The sequence below is a fragment of the Leucoraja erinacea genome, unplaced genomic scaffold, assembly GCF_028641065.1.
Source record: "Leucoraja erinacea ecotype New England unplaced genomic scaffold, Leri_hhj_1 Leri_56S, whole genome shotgun sequence".
Taxonomy (NCBI): Eukaryota; Metazoa; Chordata; class Chondrichthyes; order Rajiformes; family Rajidae; genus Leucoraja; species Leucoraja erinaceus.
Genome location: NW_026576476.1, coordinates 95299 through 120347, shown reverse-complemented (window position 1 = coordinate 120347; position 25049 = coordinate 95299). Strand labels below are relative to the sequence as shown.

At 48.7% G+C, this 25049-nt stretch overlaps 2 protein-coding genes across 3 annotated transcripts in view; both read right to left on the bottom strand.

The window, feature by feature from the left end:
• Positions 1 to 4749, bottom strand: part of arsh (arylsulfatase H) — a 63110-nt gene extending 58361 nt beyond the window's left edge. For both annotated transcript variants that reach the window (XM_055630900.1, XM_055630901.1), the window contains exon 1: positions 4534 to 4749. The gene's annotated coding sequence lies outside the window, so the exon portion shown is untranslated. The remainder of the gene's footprint in view (positions 1 to 4533) is intronic.
• A 7853-nt stretch (positions 4750 to 12602) lies between these two features.
• The window catches only part of LOC129694184 (glycogenin-1-like), a 94684-nt gene continuing 82237 nt past the window's right edge, over positions 12603 to 25049 (bottom strand). Inside the window, exons 18-19 of the mRNA XM_055630902.1 lie at positions 18311 to 18349; positions 12603 to 12975 (exon numbers count right to left, since the gene is read on the bottom strand). Of these exons, the coding sequence (XP_055486877.1) occupies positions 12817 to 12975; positions 18311 to 18349 (198 nt within the window). The 3' untranslated portion in view covers positions 12603 to 12816. The remainder of the gene's footprint in view (positions 12976 to 18310; positions 18350 to 25049) is intronic.

Sequence of the window (25049 nt, the reverse complement as noted above, 5' to 3'; positions counted from 1 at the left end):
ACATAGAAAATAGGTGCGGGAGGAGGCCATTCGGCCCATCGAGCCAGCACCACCATTCATTGTGATCATGGCTGATCGTCCCCAATCAATAACCAGTGCCTGCCTTGTCCCCATATCCCTCGACTCCACTAGCCCCGAGAGCTCTATCTAACTCTCTCTTAAATCCATCCAGTGACCTGGCCTCCACTGCCCTCTGTGGCAGGGAATTCCACAAATTCACAACTCTCTGGGTGAAAAAGTTTTTTCTCATCTCAGTCTTAAACGATCTCCCCCTTTATTCTAAGGCTGTGGCCCCTGGTTCTGGACTCGCCCAACATTGGGAACATTTTTCCTGCATCTAGCTTGTCCAGTCCTTTTATATGTTTCTATAAGATACCCCCTCATCCTTCTAAACTCCAGTGAATACAAGCCTAGTCTTTTCAATCTTTCCAGAATCATTTATTGTCAACTGCACAGGTGATAGAAACCTGTTTGAGCCCAGTGCATGCAGACGCAAGGGATTAAAATTGCCTCTGCAGCATCTGGTCACAACAGGCAATCCGTCTCTGGCCTCTTCGACAGCCACATGTACATGTTTAATAGTGCTACACAGAGGGAGTAGGAGCATGAAAATAAACAGCAGTGCTCTGGCATAAACAACAATGAAATACAGTGCAAAGTCCCATTAAATATGAAGGTCATAACTGATAGGAGTAGAATTAGGCCATGCGGCCCATCAAGTCTACTCCGCCATTCAATCATGGCTGATCTATCTCTCCCTCCAAACCCCATTCTCCAGCCCTGTCCCCGCAACCTCTGACACCCGTCCTAATCAAGAAATATTCTTCCATAACCGTCTTCAAATATTCTTCCATCGTCTATTTTTTCCAGGGACGGCACAGTGGCGCAGCTGGTAGAGCAGCTGCCACACGACCCCAGGTTCGATCCCAGCCTGGGGCGCTGTACGTGTGGCGTTTGCACGCTTTCCTCTGGGTTCTTCTCACAGCACAAAAACATGCGGGTTGGGAGGTCTATTTTCCTCTGTACAATTGCCCCTTGTGTGCAGGTAGCAGATGCAATAGTGGGATAACACAGTGTGTGTGTGTGTGTGTGTGTGTGTGTGTGTGTGTGTGTGTGTGTGTGTGTGTGTGTGTGTGTGTGTGTGTGTGTGTGTGTGTGTGTGTGTGTGTGTGTGTGTGTGTGTGTGTGTGTGTGTGTGTGTGTGTGGGGGGGGGGAGGCACACAGTGCTGGAATTGCTCAGCAGGTCAGGTAGCTTTAAGTCAGAAATCTTATAACTTCTTGTTCCATCACTGATGGTAGCCTTTGTATTTTATCAACATCAAAGTTACTATTGCAGTCTTTGCTTCATCAATCACCCTGCACCTCACAATGACAGGGGGGCACCAGTGTACAGGGGTCTGTCCGATAGACTCAGTTTGTACTCGCTAGAATTTAGAAGATTGAGGGGGGATCTTATAGAAACTTACAAAATTCTTAAGGGGTTGGACAGGCTAGATGCAAGAAGATTGTTCCCGATGTTGGGGAGGTCCAGAACAAGGGGTCACAGTTTAAGGATAAGGGGGAAATCTTTTAGGACCGAGATGAGGAAAACTTTTTTCACACAGAGAGTGGTGAATTTCTGGAATTCACTGCCGCAGAAGGTAGTTGAGGCCAGTTCATTGGCTATATTTAAGAGGGAGTTAGATGTGGCCCTTGCGGCTAAAGGGATCAGGGGGGTATGGAGAGAAGGCAGGAACAGGATACTGAGTTGGATGATCAGCCATGATCATATTGAATGGCGGTGCAGGCTCGAAGGCCGAATGGCCTACTCCTGCACCTATTTTCTATGTTTCTATGTGCATACATGGCACACACCCTCATGCGTGTTCACATATGCACACCCACATTCATGCATACACCGTCATGCACACACACACACAATAAGATCATAAAATTTGCGGATGACACAACAGTGGTGGGACTCATCAGCGGAGATGACGAATCAATGTACAGGGAGGAAGTAAAACAACTAGTGGACTGGTGCGGCAAAAATAATCTAGAATGAAATGTCGACAAAACGAAGGAGATGGTTGTCGACTTCAGGAGGGCGCAGCCAAAGCATACACCCCTCAACATCAGTGGCACCACAGTGGAGAGAGTGGAGAGCATAAAGTTCCTCGGTGTGCAAATTACAGACAGCCTCACCTGGTCCAGGAACACCACTGGGACCGTCAAACGGGCCCATCAGCGACTGCACTTCCTGAGGAAACTAAAACAGGCCTCACTCCCCACCAACATCCTCAGGACTTTCTACAGGGGCACGGTGGAGTCTGTACTCACGTACTGCATAAATACGTGGTACTCCACCTGCAACTGCTCGGACAGGAAGGCTCTGCAGAGGGTAGTGAGGGGAGCAGAGAGGATCATTGGCGTCTCCCTACCCTCGGTACAAGAACTGTTCCAGAGCCGCTGTCTGAAAAAAGCTCAGAGAATTGCTAAGGACAAACTGCACCCCCTCCACATACACCTGGATCTCCTGCCATCAGGCAAGAGATATCGAAGCATCAAAGCCCGGACTACAAGACTGCTAAACAGCTTCCTACCACAGGCTGTGAGGCTGCTAAACAGTCACTCTGTACTCACAGTCACTTGATTCTGCGGCTGGCACGGACACTTTAATAACTGGCACTGGCCACTCAAAATCAGCTGCACCGGACATTTTTATGATTGGTTTATTGTATTTTAACGTTGTTGTTTTCCTGCTTTTAACTATTTATTTATACTGTTCCATCAGGGACTGGATTGTTTTTTAGTGTTATTATGTGTGAAGTGTTTTAAATTTCATGTGCGATGCTCCGCTATTCACTGGGAAACGTCTTTTCATTTTGCCCTGTACAACTGTTGCTTGCAAGATGACAATAAAGGTTGATTGATTGATACATGCACTCATCCACACAAACGCCCATCCGCACTCTCTCTCTCCCATCTACACACACACTCACTCATGCACATATACCCCCTCATCCACCCACACATACCCACAATGTAGTATAATGTGGAGGTTATCCACTTTGGTGGCAAAAACAGGAAAGTAGACTATTATCTGAATGGTGGCCGATTAGGAAAAGAGGAGATGCAATGAGACCTGGGTGTCATGGTACACCAGCCATTGAAAGTAGGCATGCAGGTGCAGCAGGCAGTGAAGAAAGCGAATGGTATGTTAGCATTCATAGCAAAAGGATTTGAGTATAGGAGCAGGGAGGTTCTACTGCAGTTGTATATGAGGAAAGACATTCTTGCCATAGAGGGAGTACAGAGAAGGTTCACCAGACTGATTCCTGGGATGGCAGGACTTTCATATGAAGAAAGACTGGATAGACTCAGCTTGTACACGCTAAAATTTAGAAGATTGAGGGGGGGATCTTATAGAAACTTACAAAATTCTTAAGGGGTTGGACAGGCTAGATGCAAGAAGATTGTTCCCGATGTTGGGGAAGTCCAGAACAAGGGGTCACAGTTTAAGGCTAAGGGGGAAATCTTTTAGGACCGAGATGAGAAATAAAATTCACACAGAGAGTGGTGAATCTGTGGAATTCTCTGCCACAGAAGGTAGTTGAGGCCAGTTCATTAGCTATATTTAAGAGGGAGTTAGATGTGGCCCTTGTGGCTAGAGGGATCAGTGGGTATGGAGAGAAGGCAGGTATGGGATACTGAGTTGGATGATCAGCCATGATCATATTGAATGACGGTGCAGGCTCGAGGGGCTGAATGGCCTACCCCTGCACCTCTTTTCTATGTTTCTATGGATAGATATGTCCCTGTACATAAACTCGCAATAGACCTATGGCCCTTTATTGATTGTTTTCCCTCTCATCTACACCCCCACACTCATATGTGGACACACAATCATATGTACACTCACTCATGCACATATACCCCCTCATCTGCATTTCGTTGTCTCTGTACTGTACACTGACAATGACAATTAAAGTTGAATCTGAATCTGATCCACCCACACATACCCACAAGCACAGAGCCTCAGACACAGACTGATGCACATACACACCCCCCTCAGCCACATATACGCATACCCAATGCACAGCCTCATATACATACCTATGCACAGACCTTGTGCACACACATTCTCGTCCAAACACACACGCGCACACTTGTGCAGACATACCCCCTCTGGTTCTGGTTGATTGTATTGCACACAGAGCCACACACACACATTTCTATGCAAAAACCCAACACACCTCGAGGCAAACTCGCCGACACAAGGAAGAAGCACAGAACTAAACGTGAGTCAGCGCCACAGACACAGACTGTCTGCCTGTCTGCCACCCTCCACCCCTCGCTACTGCTGTTAGCTGCCCCACTTAGTTGACTCAACCCGCCGGCGAATTGACCCAGAGATGTCCCACACAAGACCCTGGCTTGTCCCCACCACCCCCAATCACTTTCAAATTGTTGGGCTTAAACCCACAAATTCCTCAAACCAGGGGGGAAAGTCCAACATCAGCGGGGTGAACATTCAACACACAATCACTCACCCACTCGCTCTTTCTGCAGCCGCTGCCGCTGCTCGAATGCAATGGAAGAGGGGAAGGGAAATGTCCAAGATTGAAGCGGTGCTTGGTTGGGGGGGCAAGCTGAGGACCGGCGAGAGAGGAGGTTCACTCCACAACAACCTCTGGGGCTGGTCTACAGAGGGAAGTGTGTGTGTCTCTGCTTCCCCACCTCCTAATATCCCGCAGCTCCAACCAGCACCTCCCTCCTCAATAGAATAAGGCGGTGATTGTATCTAGCACCTCCCATTGCTATTCCACTGGGCAGCGATTGAGTCTAAAACCACCTTTCTCTAGTAAACTGAACAGTGGTAGTTCTAGCATCTCCTATCTCTAGTGCACTGGGAAATGATTGGGTCTAGCACCTTCCTCATTAGATCATGAGATAGGGGCAGAAGCAATTCGGCCCATCTAATCTAATCTGAGGTAAGACATTCTTGCCATTGAGGGAGTACAGAGAAGGTTCACCAGACTGATTCCTGGGATGTCAGGACTTTCATATGAAGAAAGACTGGATAGACTCGGCTTGTACTCGCTAGCATTTAGAAGATTGAGGGGGGATCTTATAGAAATTTACAAAATTCTTAAGGGGTTGGACAGGCTAGATGCAGGAAGATTGTTCCCGATGTTGGGGAAGTCCAGAACAAGGGGTCACAGTTTAAGGATAAGGGGGAAATCTTTTAGGACCGAGATGAGGAAAACATTTTTCACACAGAGAGTGGTGAATCTCTGGAATTCTCTGCCGCAGAAGGTAGTTGAGGCCAGTTCATTGGCTATATTTAAGAGGGAGTTAGATGTGGCCCTTGTGGCTAAAGGGATCAGGGGGTATGGAGAGAAGGCAGGTACGGGATACTGAGTTGGATGATCAGCCATGGTCATATTGAATGGTGGTGCAGGCTCGAAGGGCCGAATGGCCTCTACTCCTGCACCTATTTTCTATGTTTCTACTCCCCTCATCCCTTCAAGTCCAGTGTATGTCATGTGCCTGCTTTGCTTCAGCACAACAGAACCTAGCCTAGGCTATTGACTACAAAATAGATCTGCTGTGTCCACTACCATTCTCCATGTATTTTGGCTACATGAATATTTTTCAGCATCTAAAGTTCCTTCTTAAAATGGATAATGAGGCTTTTCCACTAATCAGAGTCTAGGACCAGCCAGGTTTAATAGCCTCAGGCTGTGGGGGAGTAGCTATTTAGGAAGGTGATGTTGGAGATTTTCTTTAGTGTGAGTGTGTTGAAGGTCTGTGGAATTAGTGTGCCACAGAAGGCTGTGGGGCCAAGTCAATAGAGCCTTTTTAAGCGACTGCGATAGATCCCCTCGGTGGAAGGGAGGTCAGAGCCGATGATGGACTGGGCAGTGTATACTACTCCACCATTCAATCATGGCTGATCCATCTCTCTCCCTCCTAACCCCATTCTCCTGCCTTCTCCCCAAAACCCCAGACACCTGTACTAATCACAAATCTACCTATCTCTGCCTTAAGGGGTAAGCCATTTATCCCCTGACTCCACTACTTTTTCACACAGAGAGCCCTGATCCTGTGGAATTCTCTGCCTCAGAAAGTATCGGATCTCTGGAACATTAAGCCTCCACCGCAGGATGAGGCAGAGAAATCCACAGACTCAGGAACTCTCTGTGTGAAGGCAAAGTATTTTGTGATCTTCGTTCTGAATGGCTTGGCTCGAAAGGCAGAGATAGGTAGACCTTTGTCTATTGTCTAGTCCGGGTGTCTGGGGTTTGGCCTCCACAGAAGGCTGTGGCAAATAATTCCACAGATTACACAGGGAGAGAGATCCTGGATCACCTTCCATGACTTTGAATGGTGGAGTGGTAAACCTCTGGTCCAGACTCTCCACTATGGGCTCTGACCTCCCTTCCACCGAGGCAGGATCTATCGCAGGTCGCTGCCTGCAGGAAAAGGCGGGGCAGCAGCATCAAGGACCACACACAATCCTGGCCACACAATAGGCTCGTCTCCTAGGCTACCTTCAGGTAGAAGGTACAGGAGCCTGAAGACTGCAACAACCAGGTTCAGGAATAGCTACTTCCCCACAGCCATCAGGCTAGTAAATTTGGCCCTCGGCCAAAACTCTGATTATGATTAATCATCCCCATTATCTGTTTATTTGCACTTGATCAAGTTTATTTATTCATGTGTGTATATACATATACAATGGTATATGGACACACTGATCTGTTTTGTAGTCAATGCCTACTGTGTTCTGTTGTGCTGAAGCAAAGCAGGGACACATGACAATGAACTAACTTGAACTTGAGTAGAAACATAGAAATTATAAAAGGACTGGACAAGCTAGATGCAGGAAAATGCTCCCAATGTTGGGCGAGTCCAGAACCAGGGGCCACAGTCTTAGGATAGAGGGGAGGTCATTTAAGACTGAGGTGAGTAAAAAACTTTTTCACCCAGAGAGTTGTGAATTTATGGAATTCCCTGCCACAGAGGGCAGTGGAGGCCAAGTCACTGGATGGATTTAAGAGAGAGTTAGATAGAGCTCTAGGGGCTAGTGGAGTCAAGGGATATGGGGAGAAGGCAGGCACGGGTTATTGATTGGGGACGATCAGCCATGATCACAATGAATGGTGGTGCTGGCTTGAAGGGCTGAATGGCCTCCTCCTGCATCTATTTTCTATGTTTCTATCTCTTAAATTCTAAAAAAAAATCAATCAGGGTTAGCAACAAAAGACTTCAGTCAGGGAGGTGCCTCGGTAGGCCCATTGTTGGTGAGAGAAGGTGTGATCTTAAGAGGGATACAATCTGACGAACTGTATAACTGGTAGAACAAATCGAGTGGCGGAATTGGGGGGGGGGGGGGGGGCTTGGGGGTGGGGCTTGGGGGGGGGGGAAGATGGGGGGGAAAAGAGAGATAGTGAAATAACTTAAAATTGGAGAATTCAATGTTCATACTGTAAATTGTAATTGACAAGGAAAGAGTTCCCCTGGACCTCACCTTTCACCCGCCAGCCTACGTATCCAACACATTATCCAACGACATTTCCTTCACCTCCAGCGGGATCTCACCACCAGCCACATCTTCCCGTTTCCAGCCCTTTCCGCTTTTGCAGGGGACCGTTCCCTCCGCAACTCCTTGGCCCACTCACCCTTTCCCACCCGAACCACCCCCTCCCCAGGTACTTTCCCCTGCAACCACTGGAGTTGCAACACCTGTCCTTAACACCTGCTATAAAGGGCGGCACAGTGGCGCAGTCCTTTCAAGTGAGACAGAGGTTCACATGTTCCTCCTGTAACTTCATCTACTGCATCCGGTGTTCCCGATTTCAGGAAGGATATTCTTGCTATTGAGGGAGTGCAGTGTAGGTTCCCGAGGTTAATTCCCAGGATGGCGGGACTGTCATATGTTGAAAGAATGGAGGGACTGGGCTTGTATATACTGGAATTTAGGATGTGAGTGGAGTCTCATGGAAACATAAGATTATTAAGGGATTGGATATGCTAGAGGCAGGAAACATGTTCCTGCTGTTGGGGTAGTCCAGAACCAGGGGCCACCGTTTAAGAATAAGGGGTAGGCCATTTAGAGCGGAGATGAGGAAAAACCTTTTCACCCAGACAGTTGTGGAATTCTCTGCCTCAGAAGGCAGTGGAGGCCAATTCTCTAGATGCTTTCAAGAGAGAGTTAGATAGGGCTCTTAAAGATAGCGGAGTCAAGTGATATGGGGAGAAGGTAGGAACGGGGGCATGTACTGATTGTGGATGATCAGCCCTGATCACAGTGAATGGCGGTGCTGGCTGGAAGGGCTGAATGGCCTACTCCTGCACCTATTGTCTATTGGCGAGACCAAACGTAGACTCAGTGACCATTTCGTTGAACATTTACGCCAAGGTCTAGTGGACCTCCCAGTTGCCAATATTTCAACTTTCCTTCCCGTACTGACCTTTCTGTCCTGGGCCTCCTCCATTGCCAGAGTGAGGCTACATGCAAATTGGAGGAACAGCACCTCACGTTTCCGCTCGGGCAGCTTACAAGCAGCGGAATGAACGTCATTCTAATATGAAATCTTTAGTATCGTTCGAACCGTTGAGTTTCTCCAGCAGTTTGCCTTTTGATTCCGAGTTCACAATGGGAGCACTGTGATAATCCGGGAAGCTGCAGTTCTGAACCAAACACATGAACCTTGAATTCAGCTCACTGAAACAAACTCTGGAATAAACATTGAAATCGGGAAGTGTAACTACCAGCTGTGGTTGAGAAGCTGACTGTTTCACTAAAGTGTAAACAGACCTGCAGACATAAGTTTCGATCAAGCACCGCCATTCACTGTGATCATGGCTGATCATCCACAATCACTACCTGCCCCCGCTCCTACCATTTTCCAAGATGGCGGCGCTGGCTTAACAGCTGCGGCCCACCTGCAGTCCGTCTGTTTTTTTTCTTTCGTTTTGTTCCTTGTCATGTTTTAGTTAATTTTTGTTTTATTAAGTTGTGTATGTGTGTGGGTGGGGTGGGATAAACATGCTTTGGTCTCTTCCTTCGGGGGATGCGACTTTTTCTTCGGTAGTATTCCCCGTCCCCGTCTCCGTCTGCGCCGAGGCCTAATGGCGGAGCTGGCGGCATCGGAGCTGTAGCAGCGGCAGCAGTGGCGGAGACCCGACTCGGTCCTGGAGCTGTGGCGGAGGTAGCGGAGAGCGGAGACTCGGCCCTGGAGCTGTAGCGGCAGCAGCGGCAGCTGCAGCGGCGGTAGCGGAGACCCGACTCGGTCCTGTAGCTGTGGCGGAGGAGACCCGACTCGGCCCTGGAGCTGTGGCGGCGACAGCGGCAGCAGCAGCGGAGACCCGACTCGGCCTCTGAGCTGTGGCGAGGCAGCGACCACCCGCAGAGTTTGAGCCGTCGTCTCGGCGCAGAGGGAGAACAAAGAGGGAAGAGACAGAGACTTTAAGATTTTGCCTTCCACCACAGTGAGGAGGTGTTTGGTGAACTCACTGTGGTGGATGTTAAATTTGTGTTGATTGTGTGTTTTTGCCATTTTTTTAATTATATGTATGACAGCAGGGAAACAAAATTTCGTTCAGACCGAAAGGTCTGAATGACAATAAACGAATCTAATCTAATCTAATCAAAGGCTGAACACACCAGCGATTCCTACCTCTTACGACTGGATGTTTAAAAATTAATGTCCCCCGGTTAATATGAAATTGTTTATAGATGACCTCAGCTGCAACCAGACCTCTACAGGTGTACGGTAGTACATGGCCAGCTTACAACCCATCAGAATTAATATTGAAGGCAGACAAAAATGCTGGAGTAACTCAGCAGGTGAGGTAGCATTAATGAACGAAGGAATAGGTGACGTTTCGGGTCGAGACCCTTCTTCAGACTGATGTGTAGGTCGGGGAGGGGATGGGAAGAAGAAAGGAAGAGGCGGAGACAGTGGGCTGTGGGAGAGCTGGGAAGGGGAGGGGAAGGAGGGAGAAAGCACGGACTACCTGAAATTGGAGAAGTCATGAATATTGATTTCTGTAACTTCAGGTAACCATTGCATCCCCTCTATCTCCGTCCCTCCTGCACCTTAGTTTCACTGCCGTCCTCCTGAATTTCACCGTTTGTATCACTTGTTATCACCTTCCCCACAGCCAACAATGGGCCATTGTGGGCTCCACCATTCCTTGGTCATCGTTGCAGGCTTTGATTTGTCCTTTTGCATAGCGTTCATTAATTTGTGCTATGTACCATTTCATGTCTCTGGTTTCCCTCTCTCCCCCGACTCTCAATCTGAAGAAGAGTCTCGACCCGAAACGTCACCCATTCCATCTCTCCAGAGATGCTGCCCGTCCCTCTGAGTTACTCCAGCATTTTGTGACTTATCTTTGGTAGAGTTGACTGGTTGCATCATGGCCCAGCATTGGTGTTGTTGCTTTATAGCGCCAGACACCCGGGTTCGATCCCGACTACGGGTGCTTGTCTCTATGGAGTTTGTACGTTTCTCCCCGTGACCAGCTTGGGTTTTCTTCGAGATTTTCGGGTTCCCCCCACAAGACGTATGGGTTTGTTGGATAATCCTAGTGTGTCTAGGATAGTTTAAAGGGCCTGCCAAGAGTCAAGAGTCAAGAGTCAATTTAATTGTCATTTGGACCCCTGGAGGTCCAAACGAAATGCCTTTTCTGCAGCCATACATTACACACAAATAGACCCCAGACACAACATAATTACATTTTACATAAACATCCATCACATAGCTGTGATGGAAGGCCAAAAAAACTAGTGTGTAGGATAGTTTAAAGGGCCTGTCAAGGGTCAAGAGTCCCACTGTACGAGCTCATTCAAGAGTTTCCCCCACCCGATTCAAACTCGGAGAGTTACGGTAATAGCTGCTCGTAGGTACTCGGGGCTCTCGTGGACATTTTTCAACGTTGAAAAATCTTCAAGAGTCTTCACAAGTTTACCGCGCTTCTCGAGTATCTGCCGTTAGCGTTACGAGCCGCTAAGAGACGTCCCCGAGCAGAAAAGGGTCTCCGGTCATCTTGGACTCCATGCCACTGGATCCTGACCCAGATCTGTCAAGGGCCGTGGGGTGGCGGCCTGTGCACCAGTCTCCCCACGTTAAACAAAGTCACGCGCAGGAGTCCATCCGAGGCCAGTCATACTCGTTTTGAGTGACTGCCGATGATGAGGGGCAATTTACACATACACTGGACCAATTAACCTACATACCTGCATGTCTTTGTAGTAAGGGAGGAACCGCACGTGGTCAGGGGGGGAGAACGTACAAACTCCGTACAGACAGCACCCATAGTCAGGATCGAACCCGGGTCTCCACGCTGCAGCTGCTGTAAGGCTGCAACGCCACCACCGTATTGTACACCTGGTGTATAATATCTTCCCTGTTGTGGAATTCATTGACAGACGGCTACGGAGGCCAAGTCGTCGGGCGTTGTTGAGGCAAAGATGTACGATTATTGGGGAGCAATGAGAGGGTCGAGAGGCAGGCACGGAAATCGCTATCAAAACATGGGGGGGACCAGGGGACAAAATGCCTTGTCAGCCGCGCACGCATGCGCACACTCACACACACATGCGCGAGGCTTCAGCCGTGGGCCCTATGGACGGTAATTAGCGACGGGTGCCGGCATAAGGCCCACAGCCAGCATGGAGAAGCAGCGCTAAATGCAGCTCAACTCTGCCTGTCTCGCCGGGTTAACCGGGTTAACCTACAGCCCTGCCTGGACACCAGTCCGGAGCCGTGGAGCTAACGCTGCTTCTCCGCGCTGGCTGTAAACCTGGGCCCTCGTTGGCTGGCACAGTTGAGCTGGGTTTAGCGCTGGCTGTGGGCCTGGGGGCACCGCTCCCATCTGACCCCCGACGTCTCTGGCCACCCCTGAGCGTGTGGGGGGAGGGGGGAAATGGGGCACTCGGGTGGGGACGGTCCAGTGGCGGTGAGGCAGCGATTGCAGCGCTGGAGACCCGGGATCGATCCTGTCCGCGGATGAGGCGCAGCTCTGTGTCCAGGGCTGCCGAGTGTTTTTCGCTTGACCTGGGCATGCAAGTCAAGCTCCACTCTGATCTTTGCTCCACAGACGTCTCCCTCCTCCCATCACCGCGCTCCATCCTCAGTCCCACCCCCCCCCCACCTCCGCCTCTGACCGACACCTCCCTCCTCCAATCATCGCGATGAATCGTCATGTTCCGCCCCATTGCCTGGTGACTGACGTCTCTCTCGTCCAATCGGCGTCTTCGATCAGCAGTCCCACCCCAATGGTCTTGCGGAAAGCGAAGATATCATCGGGTTTTAAAATCCGGATTACAAAAAAATGGGAGGGGGGGGGGGGTGGGGGGGGTGGGGTCATCCCCCACCTCTCAAATCCGGGCGGGGAACATGTCCCCCCTGTCCCCCCCTGGGATTTCCGCCCCTGTCGAGAGGGAAAGATAGATGTCAACTAGATGGGCCGAATGGCCTAATTCTGCTCCTCTAACTAATGAACTCATGAACTTTGGTAACAAAACCATTGGTTATTTAATATTTCAGAGCACATCAACCCCCCACACATTGGAGAACACCACGTCTTGGAAAATACAATCAACTGATCTATAAAGATTTCTTTTAATACCACTAATGAATGTAAAAAAAAAAAAAAAAAAAATTCACCCGGAACAAAAATCTATTTACAGTGTAATACCAAACGGGCAACATTAAATTTGCCACAAATAAGCTGCCATTCACAGTAATATATATATATACGCAAAAAAAACCCATCACAACACTTTCGCTGAAGAGCCTTCATCGACATCCGATGCACTACTTCAGAAACTGGTCCAACTTCCTCTGAATGTTGACGAAAGCGTCCCGGCCCATATAGTCAACGTTTCCTTCCTCCCACCGGCGTCGGTCCTGCACCTCGGTGGAGTCCGCGGGGGCCACTTCGAGGGAGAGATCCGACAACGCATCTGCTATATCCTTCGGTGGCGAGGGGGGGGGGGAGAGAGTGAGAGAGAGAAAAAAGAAAATGTGTGAGAAAAACATTTTACCAAACTGAAGCAGAGACATAGAGAGGATGAAAGGCAAGGGAGGAACGGGGGGAAATCAGATCACCCAGGGGGTCAACGGGAGTAGACACACACACACACACACGCACACTTCAAACTTGAGTGCAGGAAGGAACTGCAGGTGCTGGTTTACACCCAAGATAGACACAAAATGCTGGAGTAACTCAGCGGGACAGTCAGCATCTTCGAAGGAAGGGAAAAGGTGGCGTTTCGGATTTAATAGCTCCGGTTTCCTCCCACACCCCAAAAACCCACACAGGTTTGTAGGTTCATTGGCTTCAGTAAGTTGGCCCTAGTGTGCTAATGTATTGGGGGAAATCGCTGGTCACACACTCAATGGGCTGAAGGGCCTGTTCCCTCGCTGTATCTTTTAGTTCTTTTTTAGTTTAGAGGTACAGCATGGAAACAGGCCCTTCGGCCCACCGAGTCCATGCTGACCCAGCGATCGCTGCACACTTAAGAGCAAGGGACAATTTGTTATGTTACCGACCTACAAACCTGCACGTCTTTGTCGTGTGGGAGGAAACCGGAGAAAACCAGGGGCCACACACCGTTTAAGAATAACGGGTCGGCCATTTAGAACGGAGACGAGGAAACACTTTTTCTTACAGAGAGTGGCGAGTCTGTGGAATTCTCTGCCCCAGAGGGCGGTGGAGGCAGGTTCTCTGGATGCTTTCAAGGGAGAGCTAGATAGGGCTCTTAAAGATAGTGGAGTCAGGGGATATGGGGAGAAGGCAGGAACGGGGTACTGATTTGGGGATGATCAGCCATGATCACATTGAATGGCGGTGCTGGCTCGAAGGGCCGAATGGCCTACTCCTGCACCTATTGTCTATAAAACACATGCAGGTCACGGGGAGAACATACAAACTCCGTACAGACAGCACCTGGGGTCAGGATGGAACCCGGGTCTCTGGCGCTGTAAGACGGGGAGGGGGGGGGTGGACAGAGAGATGAGAGATACACACACACACACACACACACACACACACGGGCAAGTCAATTTGATCACCTGAAACCATCGGCACTTGGCACATTACTCATCGTATTTAATGTCTCATTTCCAAACGGTTAAAATTAAAATGTTATTACCGAGAATGAGAAATTTAAAAAAAACTTACTTTGCTAATTATAATTTGAACGAGAAAGATAACATTTTCAAATGCAATATTTCAGTTCAGTCTAGTCTATTGTCACACGTGCAGCGATGTATTTGGTCAGTGTTCAGAGTGTTCAAAGCCTTTGAAATGCAATCCATATTTTACAACAACTCTCACAGTTGTGACGTGTGGACATAAGGAACTGCAGATGTGGGTTTACAAAAAAAAAAAAAAAAAAGGCACAGAGTGCTGCAGTAACTCAGCGGGTCAGGCAGCATGCTGCAGGAAGCATGTCGTTAAGCCGGAGAGAGTGCAGACAAGATTTACGAGATTGTTGCCATGCCTTGAGGGCCTGAGCTATAGGAAAAGTTAAGCTTGAGTTTAGTTCGAGTTGGATTTAGCTCTTGGGGCTAAAGGAACCAAGGGGTATGGGGGAGGCATAGAAACATAGAAAATAGGTGCAGGAGTAGGCCATTCGGCCCTTCGAGCCTGCACCGCCATTCAATATAATCATGGCTGATCATCCAACTCAGTATCCCGTACCTGCCGTCTCTCCATACCCCCTGATCCCTTTAGCCACAAGGGCCACATCTAACTCCCTCTTAAATATAGCCAATGAACTGGCCTCAACTACCCTCTGTGGCAGAGAATTCCACAGATTCACCACTCTCTGTGTGAAAAATGTTTTTCTCATCTCAGTCCTAAAAGATTTCCCCCTTATCCTTAAACTGTGACCCCTTGTTCTGGACTTCCCCAACATCGGGGAAAAATCTTCCTGCATCTAGCCTGCACCCCTAGCCTGTAAGTTTCTACAATCCCCCCCTTAATCTTCTAAAATTTTGTAAGTCTTTTCTCATAAGATCCTGACCCCCAGGAATCAATCTTCTAACCTTCTTTAGCGATGGTACAAGTCTTTCCTCAGTAGATTAGATGGGCCGAATTGCTTCCCCCTATCTCATTCTAATTTGAAAGTCCTGACATTTCCCAGTGACATAGGAAGCTAGAACATTGTCCAGGATACTGATTTTGGATGATCAGCCATGATCATATTGAATGGCGGGTGCTGGCTCGAAGGGCCGAATGGCCTACTCCTGCATTTTCGGGTGCTGGCTCAAAGGGCCGAATGGCCTACTCCTGCACTTATTTTCTATGTTTCTAAAAGGTTAGGCAGGCTGGGACATTTTTCCTTGCTAATGTAGATGGCTGGTGGGGGGGGTAACCCTTACAGAAGTGTACAGGATCATGAGGGGAATAGATATACGTTGAATGCACTTTTTACCCAGAGTAGGTGAATCAAGAGCTACTGGAAATAGGTTTAAGGGGGGAGATTTTAATAGGGACTCATGCGGCAAGCATTCCACACAGAGGGTGGGCATGCGTTATGAGCTGCAAGAGGAAGTGGTTGAGGCACATACTGTAACAAGATTTAAAAGACATTTTTTTCAAATTCTTTACAAAAAAAAGGCACAAATTGCTGCAGTAACTTAGTGAGTCTGCAGTAACTTGGGATGCCTTTAAGCCGGAAAGAGTACGGACAAGATTTACGAGAATGTTGCAATGACTCTAGGGCCTGAGCTACAGGGAGAGAGGTTGAGAAGGTTGAACAGGCTGGGACTCTCTATTCCTTGGAGCGCAGGAGGATGAGGGGTGATCGTATAGAGATGTACAAAATCATGAGCGCAGAAGGTTAAGGGGGGACTTGATAGAGGTCTTTAAAATGATGAGAGGGATAGACAGAGTTGATGTGGATAAGCTTTTCCCTTTGAGAATAGGAAAAATTCAAACAAGAGGACATGACTTCAGAATTAAGGGACAGAAGTTTAGGGGTAACATGAGGGGGAACTTCTTTACTCAGAGAGTGGCAGCGGTGTGGAATGAGCTTCCAGTGGAAGTGGTGGAGGCAGGTTCGTTGGTATCATTTAAAAATAAATTGGGTAGGCAGATGGATGAGAAGGGAATGGAGGGTTATGGTATGAGTGCAGGCAGGTGGGACTAAGGAAAAAAAAGTTGTTTGGCACGGACTTGTAGGGCCGAGATGGCCTGTTTCCGTGCTGTAATTGTTATATGGTTATATGTTTATATGACAGGAATAGATGGGTAGACACACAGAGTTTTATGCCCAGAGAAGGGGATATCGAAAACCAGAGGACATAGGTTTAAGGCGAAGGGGGATCAAATTTAATAGGAACATGAATGGTGACTGTAATTTCTACATAAAGGGTGGTTGGGTGTATGGAACGAGCTGCCGGAGGAGGTAGTTGAGAGGCATTTAAGAAACATTTGAATAGGTAAGTAAGTAAGCTTATTGGCCAAGTATTCACATACAAGGAATTTGCCTTGGTGCTCCGCCCACAAGTAACAACATGACATCCAGTGACAGTTACAAATGGCTCAGAAAACACTAAACATTAATAATAATAAAATATTAATGATAAAACACCATTGATCAAGCATGTGAACCAACAAAAGACCAGATCAAAGGGAGGCTACAGATTTTTGGCTGTTGAGTAGAGCAACTACTCGTGGATAAAAACTGTTTTTACGTCTGGCTGTGGCAGCTTTGACAGTCCGGAGTCGCCTTCCAGAGGGAAGTGATTCAAAGAGTTTGTGGCCAGGGTGAGAGGGGTCAGAGATGATCTTGCCCGCTCGCTTCCTGGCCCTTGCAGTGTACATGGTTAGGATGAATTTTGTGGTATATGGGCCAAATGGGGGCAGGTGGGACCAGTGTAGATGGGGCATGTTGGTCAGTGTGGGCACGTTGGGCCAAAGTGCCCGTCACCACACTGTGTGATGATGACTTGGACAGGCACGTGGATAGGAAAGGTTTAGGGAGATGTGAGCCAGGCATGGGGGAAATAGGTTTCACGGTACATCTTGGTCGGCGAGGGCAAGTTGGGCTGAAGGGCCTATTTCTGTACTGGGTAACTCCATTGTGCTGTGTCATAAGATCTTTAAATGCACTGGGGGGGGGGAATAAAAACAGCTAGAGGGTTTTAACTCAAAACACAGCAGGACTGATACTGATACTTCTCTGTGCCCCACTGAAAAGTCACCCTCAAGCTCACGAGTGGGATTTGAACTCACGACTTTGTGATGAGGGTATGGATGAAAGATTATCCAGCAAACCAGAACTAGTTGGTCTCGGTGTGGGCCCCTATGTATCAGCGAGACCAAGCGTAGACTGGGCGATTGCTTCGATGAACACCTACACTCACAGTCCGCTTTGGCCGACAGGATCTCAGAATCAGAATCAGAATCAGAATCAATTTATTTGTCATTTGGACCCCTGGAGGTCCAAACGAAATGCCGTTTCTGCAGCCATACATAACACACAAATAGACCCCAGACACAACATAATTACATTTAACATAAACATTCATCACATAACTGTGATGGAGGCCAAATAAACGTATCTCTCCACTGCACTCTCGCCCCCCCGATGTCAGAGTCAAAGTCATAGCCCCCAGCTGGCGATGGTGATTGTCCCGCGGCCATTAAAGCCACGCCGGGTGGTGCGAGGTCTCCCGGTTGCCAAACTTTTCAACTCCCCTTCCCATTCCCACAGTGACCTCTCTGTCCTCTCTCCTCCACTGTCAAGAGGCCCACACACAAATTGGAAAACAACAGCTCATTTCCCTTGGCCCGGCAATCCAGCGGTATGAATATTGCTGTCCCCAATAACAAATAACCCTCGCATTCCCTCCCTCACCCGAGTCATCCTTACAAGGTTAATTCCCGGGATGGCGGGACTGTCACATGCTGAGAGAATGGAGCGGCTGGGCTTATATACTCTGGAGTTTAAAAGGATGACAGGGTATCTTATTGAAACATATAAGATTATTAAGGGTTTGGACTCGCTAGAGGCAGGAAACATGTCCTTGGTGTTGGAGGAGTCCAGAACCTGGGGTCACTGCTTAAGAATAAGGGGTAAGCCATTTAGAATGGAGATGAGGAAACACTTTTTCACCCAGAGAGTTGTGAGTCTGTGGAATTCTCTGCCTCAGATGGCGGTGGAGGCAGGTTCTCTGGATGCTTTCAAGAGAGAGCTTGAGTGTTTCTGGAAAGGCAAGTGGGGCTACAGGAAAATATCTAAACTACAGGAAGATATCTAAATTGATAAGGTCAACATTGCAAAGGCACACTTACCTGCGTAGTCTGATCAGATGAGGAAGAGCTTTCCTTTTCCTGCAGGAAAGATTGTTCAAGTGTAAATATACCAATCAACAAGCTCGCTCGACGATTGATCGAGTTCCATGGTCACTGGTTTGTGGTTTAAGTTAGTTCAGTTTAGAGACACAGCACGGAAAGAGGCCTTTCGGGCCCACGCCAACCAGCGATCCCCGCACACTAAAGGGCCTGTCCCACTTGGGCGATTTTTTAGGCAACTACAGGCGATTAGTTTGTCGCCACATGTTCGCCGGGAGTCGTCTCCTCAGTCGCGCAAAAAGTGGACGCGTCTTTCTGGTCGCCGCTAAATTTTCACCGTGTTGAAAAATGTTTTGGCGACAGTGGGTTTGACGCCAATGAGCACAGCTCGACTTCTCCTGATGTAGCAGGTTGGCGCCGGGATGGCGTAGATTGTCACCGTATTTTTGGCGAGGATACTACGACTATTGCAGTTGCCTTAAAAAAAAAAAATCGCCAAGTGGAACTGGCCCCATAACACCTACGCATGTGATGGGAAGAACTTGCAAACTCCGTACAGACAGGCACCAGATCGAACCACAGTCTCTGGCGCTATAACGCAGTAGCTCCACCGCTGCGCCACCGAGCCGCGCGTTATTCATTATATATGAATTATTCATGCCTAATTATTCATTTTGCCCATTCACAGCCAGAAGTGGCGCTGGGCCTGTGAATGTTTCGAGGATCGATTGTCCATCATCAGTTTGGCCCAAGCACGTGCGGTCTAGTTACGTCTAGTTTAGAGATACAGCACAGAAACAGGCCCTTCGGCCCCCACCAAATGTGGAAGCAAAGAAATGCAGATATAGTCATAGTCATAGAGTGATACAGCATGGAAACAGGCCCCGCGCCCCCAACTTGCCCACAATGGCCAACATGTCCCATCTACAGGTAGACACAAAATGCTGGAGTAACTCAGTGGGTGAGGCAGCATCTTTGGAGGGAAGGAACGGGCGACGTTTCGGGTTGAGACCTTCTTCAGACTGATGTCAGGGGAGGGATGAAGATAGAATTTAGGTGGAGACTGGTGGGAGAACTGGGAAGGGGAAGATGATGGAGAGAGGGGGAAAGCAAGGGCTATTTGAAGTTAGAGAAGCCAATGTTCACACCGCTGGGGTGTAAACTACCCAAGCGAAATACGAGGTGCTGTTCCTCCAATTTGCGCTGGGCCTCACTCTGACAATGGAGGATGCCCAGGTCAGATTTGGGAATGGGAGGGGGAGTTGAAGTGCTGAGCCACCGGGAGATCAGGTTGGTTACGATGGACTGAGCGGAGGAGGGTCTCCACATGTCCCACCCTCCTGTGTTTGGCCCAGATGCTGTTTTTGTCCAAAAGATAGACACAAAGTGCTGGAGTAACTCAATGGTTCGGCCAGTATCTCTAGAGAACATGGATAGGTGATGTTTCAAGGGCAAGACCCTTCATCAGACTGACTGTGACTGAAGGAGGGTCCCGACCCGATATGTCACTCATCCTCTTTCTCCAGAGATGCTGCCTGGCCAACTGGGTTGCTCCAGCACTTTCAAAACTTACAAAATTCTTAAGGGGTTGGACAGGCTAGATGCAGGAAGATTGTTCCCGATGTTAGGGAAGTCCAGGACAAGGGGTCACAGCTTAAGGATAAGGGGGAAATCCTTTAAAACCGAGATGAGAAGAACTTTTTCCACGCAGAGAGTGGTGAATCTCTGGAACTCTCTGCCACAGAGGGTAGTTGAGGCCAGTTCATTGGCTATATTTAAGAGGGAGTTAGATGTGGCCCTTGTGGCTAAGGGGATCAGGGGGTATGGAGAGAAGGCAGGTACGGGATACTGAGTTGGATGATCAGCCATGATCATATTGAATGGCGGTGCAGGCTCGAAGGGCCGAATGGCCTACTCCTGCACCTAATTTCTATGTTTCTATGCGTCTACCTTCAGCCCACCAAGTCCATGCCGACCATCGATCACCGATTCACACACTAGTTCTATGCTCACCCAATCTACACACAAGGGGCAATGAATGTAGGTGGATTAACCTACAAAACCGCACGTTGTCCGGACGTGGGAGGAAACGGGAGCAGCCGGAGGAAGCCCGGGCGGTCACGGGGACAGCACCAGAGGTCAGGATGGAACCCGGGCCTGTGGTGCTGTGAGACAGCAGCTCTATCGGCTGCTCCACTGTTTGAACATAATCCCAGACTAAAGGGTTAACTGGAAAGATGCACAATCCAGGATCAGATCTGTGGAATACTCTGCCACAGAAGGCAGTGGAGGCCAATTCACTGGATATTTTCAAGATTTTCAAGTCAGATTTGGGCTCTTTGGGCAAACAGAATCAAGGGATATGGGGAGAAAGCAGGAACGGGGTACTGATTTTGGATGATCAGCCACGATCATATTGAATGGCGGTGCTGGATCGAAGGGCCGAATGGCCTACACCTGCAACTATTTTCTATGTTTCACTGTTTTTAAGCCAGAGTTGTGTTTCCCATTGCTGGGGGATAACAATGCAATCCATTTAACAGCTTCTGTTTAAATAAAGAGAGAGAAAAACAAAGCACATTTAGAACCAGTGTTTCCCTTTTAAAAAAAAAACACATTGCAGTCACCCTAAAGGGCGTGTCCCACGAGCATGCGACTCCATGCGGCAAGCACGACCTAACGTGGTCGCTTGAGCCGTACGGCCTCGCGGGGCCGGTCCCACTTCGATCGCTGGAGCCGTATGGAGTTGTGCGGAGCTGGTCCCGACATCGCGCGGGGCCCCGAAAAACTGACCGTGTTCAAAAATTCCGCGCGACAACGGCCTGTCGACCCGCAGCTGCATTGAGGCCTACGCACCGCCTCGACGGGCGTGCGCAGCGTCTCGACGTCGTACGCCTAGCGCGTGCCGTTGCGTGATGACGTCATCGCCCGAAGCCGTGCGACATCCAAATTCTTTACCGCCCGCCTCCTGCCCAGCTGATTGGTGAGTATGATGTCAGGACCAGCCCCGCGCAACTCCAGACGGCGCCGCGGTTGGAAGTGGGACCGGCCCCGCGAGGCCGTACGCCTCAAGCCACCACGTTTGGTCGCGCTAGACGCATGCAATCGCACGCTGGTGGGAAAGGCCCTTAACCACTTCAAAATGGGATAGGGAGACCTGATGAGCTTCTAATGCATTCCCTTCCACGGGAAAGGTACAAGACCTGCACGGATTTTGTACGTTCTCCCCGCGACCTGCCTGGGACTTTCTCCGGGATCTCCGGTTTTCTCCCAGACTGTGCAGGTCTGTCGGTTAATCGACTTGGTACGATTGTAAATTGGCCCCTAGTGCGAGTAGGATAGTGTAAGTGTGCGGGGATCGCTGGTCGGCGCGGGCTTGGTGGGCTGAGGGGCCTGTTTCCGCTCTACGGTCAATTGAAGTGTAGTCAGAGAATCACACAGCATGGAAACAAGTTTAAGAAGGAACTGCAGATGCTGGAAAATCGAAGGTAGACAAAAATGCTGGAGAAACTCAGCGGGTGCAGCAGCATCTATGGAGCGAAGGAAATAGGCAACGTTTCGTCCCGAAACGTCGCCTATTTCCTTCGCTCCATAGATGCTGCTGCACCCGCTGAGTTTCTCCAGCATTTTTGTCTACCATGGAAACAAGCCCATCAGCTCAACTTGCCCAGGTGGGCCAAGATGCCCCATCTACACTAGTCCCACCTGCCCGCGTTTGATCCACAACCCTCTAAACTTTTCCTGTCCGTGTATCTGTCCAAATATCTTTTAAATATTGTTGAAGTACCAGCTTCAGATTTCACCACTGGCAAGCTTGTTCCATATACCACTGCCCTCTGTGTGGAAAAAAGTTGTCCCTCAGGCTTATAGTGAGGCCACATGCAAATTGGAGGAACAACACCTCATATTTAGCTTGGGTAACTTTGTATCCCTTCGTTATCACCCCTTTCCCAGCCAACAATGCACCATTGTGGGCTCCACCTTGGTTATCTGTTGCCAGCCCTACTTTGTTCTGGTCTTTACCTACCTTCAGTTCTCCCCACCCTGTCTGAAAGAAGGTTCCCGGCCCAAAAAAACCACCAGTCCATTTTCTCCAGAGATCACAAGGTCATAAGGTCGTAAGGGATAGGATGAGAATTGGGCCATTCGGCTCATCAAGCACATCAATGGTGGAGACGCCCCTCAAATTAAATTAAGGGAAGGTATCCCACGCCAGGGGGCCACATGTGTGGCACGGGTGGTGGACATTTTTTGTGTGGAAATGAAAATGTCAGATGGAATTTTCGCACTGTGTAAACATTGTATATATTTATTACTTGGACAGGGGGCCACAGAGTGGCACGGGTGGGGGACTGTTTGGTGAAATTTGACAAATGTAAAAAAAATTGTACTGGAACAATTTGTATAGTCTCCGAAAATGTCGGATGAATTTTGTTTGTTTGAATGGTTCAGGAATTGTATATATTTATCAATTGAATCAAGTCTATTTTGAAATAAAAAAATAAAAAAAAGAGATCTATCTCTTTCTCTCTCTCTCCTAAAACCCCATTCTCCTGCCTTCTCCCCATAACCCCCGACACCCGTACAAATCAAGGGTCTGTCAATCTTAAAATTATCCACAAACTTGGCCTCCCGTAGCAATGAATTCTGCAGATTCACCACCCTCTGACTGAAGAAATTCCTCCTCATCTCCTGCCTAGTGGTACATCCTTTTAATCTGTCACTGTGACCTCTGGTCCTAGACTCTCCCACCAGTGGAAGCATCCTCTCTCCACATCCACTCTATCCACGCCTTTCACCATTCGGTAAGTTTCAAGTCAAGCCAAGTCTATTGGTCACATACACATACGAGATGTGCAGTGAAATGTAAAGTGGCAATGCTCGCGGACTTTGTGCAAAAAAACAAACAAACTACCAAACAACAAACAGTATGGAACAGAATCACATATTCTTTTACATATTACCCATTGTGGGCGGAAGGTAAAAGGAAAAAAAAACAGCAATTTAAAAAAAAACTTGAAAATGGTTCAGTAGAGTTAGTCCCTGGTGAGATAGGAGTTTACAGTCCTAATAGCCTCTGGGAAGAAACTCCTTCTCATCCTCTCCGTTCTCACAGCATGGCAACGGAGGCGTTTGCCTGACCGTAGCAGCTGGAACAGTCCGTTGCTGGGGTGGAAGGGGTCCCCCACGGGATCCTCCCTCGTCCTTCTAAACGGGCCCCAGTGACGTCGTGTGTGTTGACCCAGTCCTTTATTCTCATCGGCATTCATCGCGCTCAGGATGGGGGATAAAATGTGCCATGTAGCACTTTGCAATGGAATGCATTTCACTCAGACAGAACACCACTAGCTCCATGACTGCAGTCTGTGGAAGAGTCCCGACCCGAGTCATTACCTGTCCACGTTCTCTTGAGCTGCTGCCTGACCGCCCGGGTTATTCCGGCACTGCGCGTCTATTATCACCCTGTAGAACTTTCAGTTCTACCAATTGGCACGGTGGTGCAGTGGTAGAGTTGCTGCCTTACAGCGCCAGAGACCCGAGTTCGATCCCGACTACGGGTGCCTGTCCCTATAAAGTTTGCACATTCTCCCTATTACGGCGTGGGTTTTGTGTCCGGGTGCTCCGGTTTCCTGCCTGTAGATTAATGTCACTTATAGCATAGCAAAATGATTTGAGTATAGGAGCAGGGAGGTTCTACTGCAGTTGTACAGGGTCTTGGTGAGACCACACCTGGAGTATTGCGTACAGTTTTGGTCCCCTAATCTGAGGAAAGACATTCTTGCCATCGAGGGAGTACAGAGAAGGTTCACCAGACTGATTCCTGGGATGGCAGGACTTTCATATGAAGAAAGACTGATAGACTCGGCTTGTACTCGCTAGAATTTAGAAGATTGAGGGGGGATCTTATAGAAACTTACAAAATTCTTAAGGGGTTGGACAGGCTAGATGCAGGAAGATTGTTCCCGATGTTGGGGAAGTCCAGGACAAGGGGTCACAGCTTAAGGATAAGGGGGAAATCCTTTAAGACCGAGATGCGAAAAACATTTTTCACACAGAGAGTGGTGAATCTCTGGAACTCTCTGCCACAGAAGGTAGTTGAGGCCAGGTCATTGGCTATATTTAAGAGGGAGTTAGATGTGGCCCTTGTGGCTAAAGGGATCAGGGGGTATGGAGAGAAGGCAGGTACGGGATACTGAGTTGTATGATCAATCATGATCATAGTGAATGGCGGTGCAGGCTCGAAGGGCCGAATGGCCTCCTCCTGCACCTATTTTCTATGTTTCTATGTTTCTATACTATTGCACTGCTGACAAGCTTATTAGAGAGCTCTCTCTCTCTCTCTCCCTGGCAGACTAGTAGTCTGCGTGTAGTGATGAAAGCACCTTGCGTTTCCTCCACAGAGTTGCTAATAAAAGACTATGAATTCTAAACACTTTGTGTGAGCCTGATCATTTCCAACGTCACACATTTGAAAGAGGTGCAGGTTTGTAGGTTAATTGGCTTCTGTAAATTGTCCCCAGTGTGTAGGCAGAAAATTCCACAGACTCACCACTCTCTGTGAGAAAAAGTGTTTCCTCGTCTCCGTTCTAAATGGCTTACCCGTTATTCTTAAACTGTGTGTGGCCCCTGGTTCGGGACTGCCCCAACATCGGGAACATGTTTCCTGCCTCTAGCCTGTCCAAACCCTTAGCAATCTTATAGGTTTCAATAAGATCTCCTCTCACCCTTCTAAACTCCA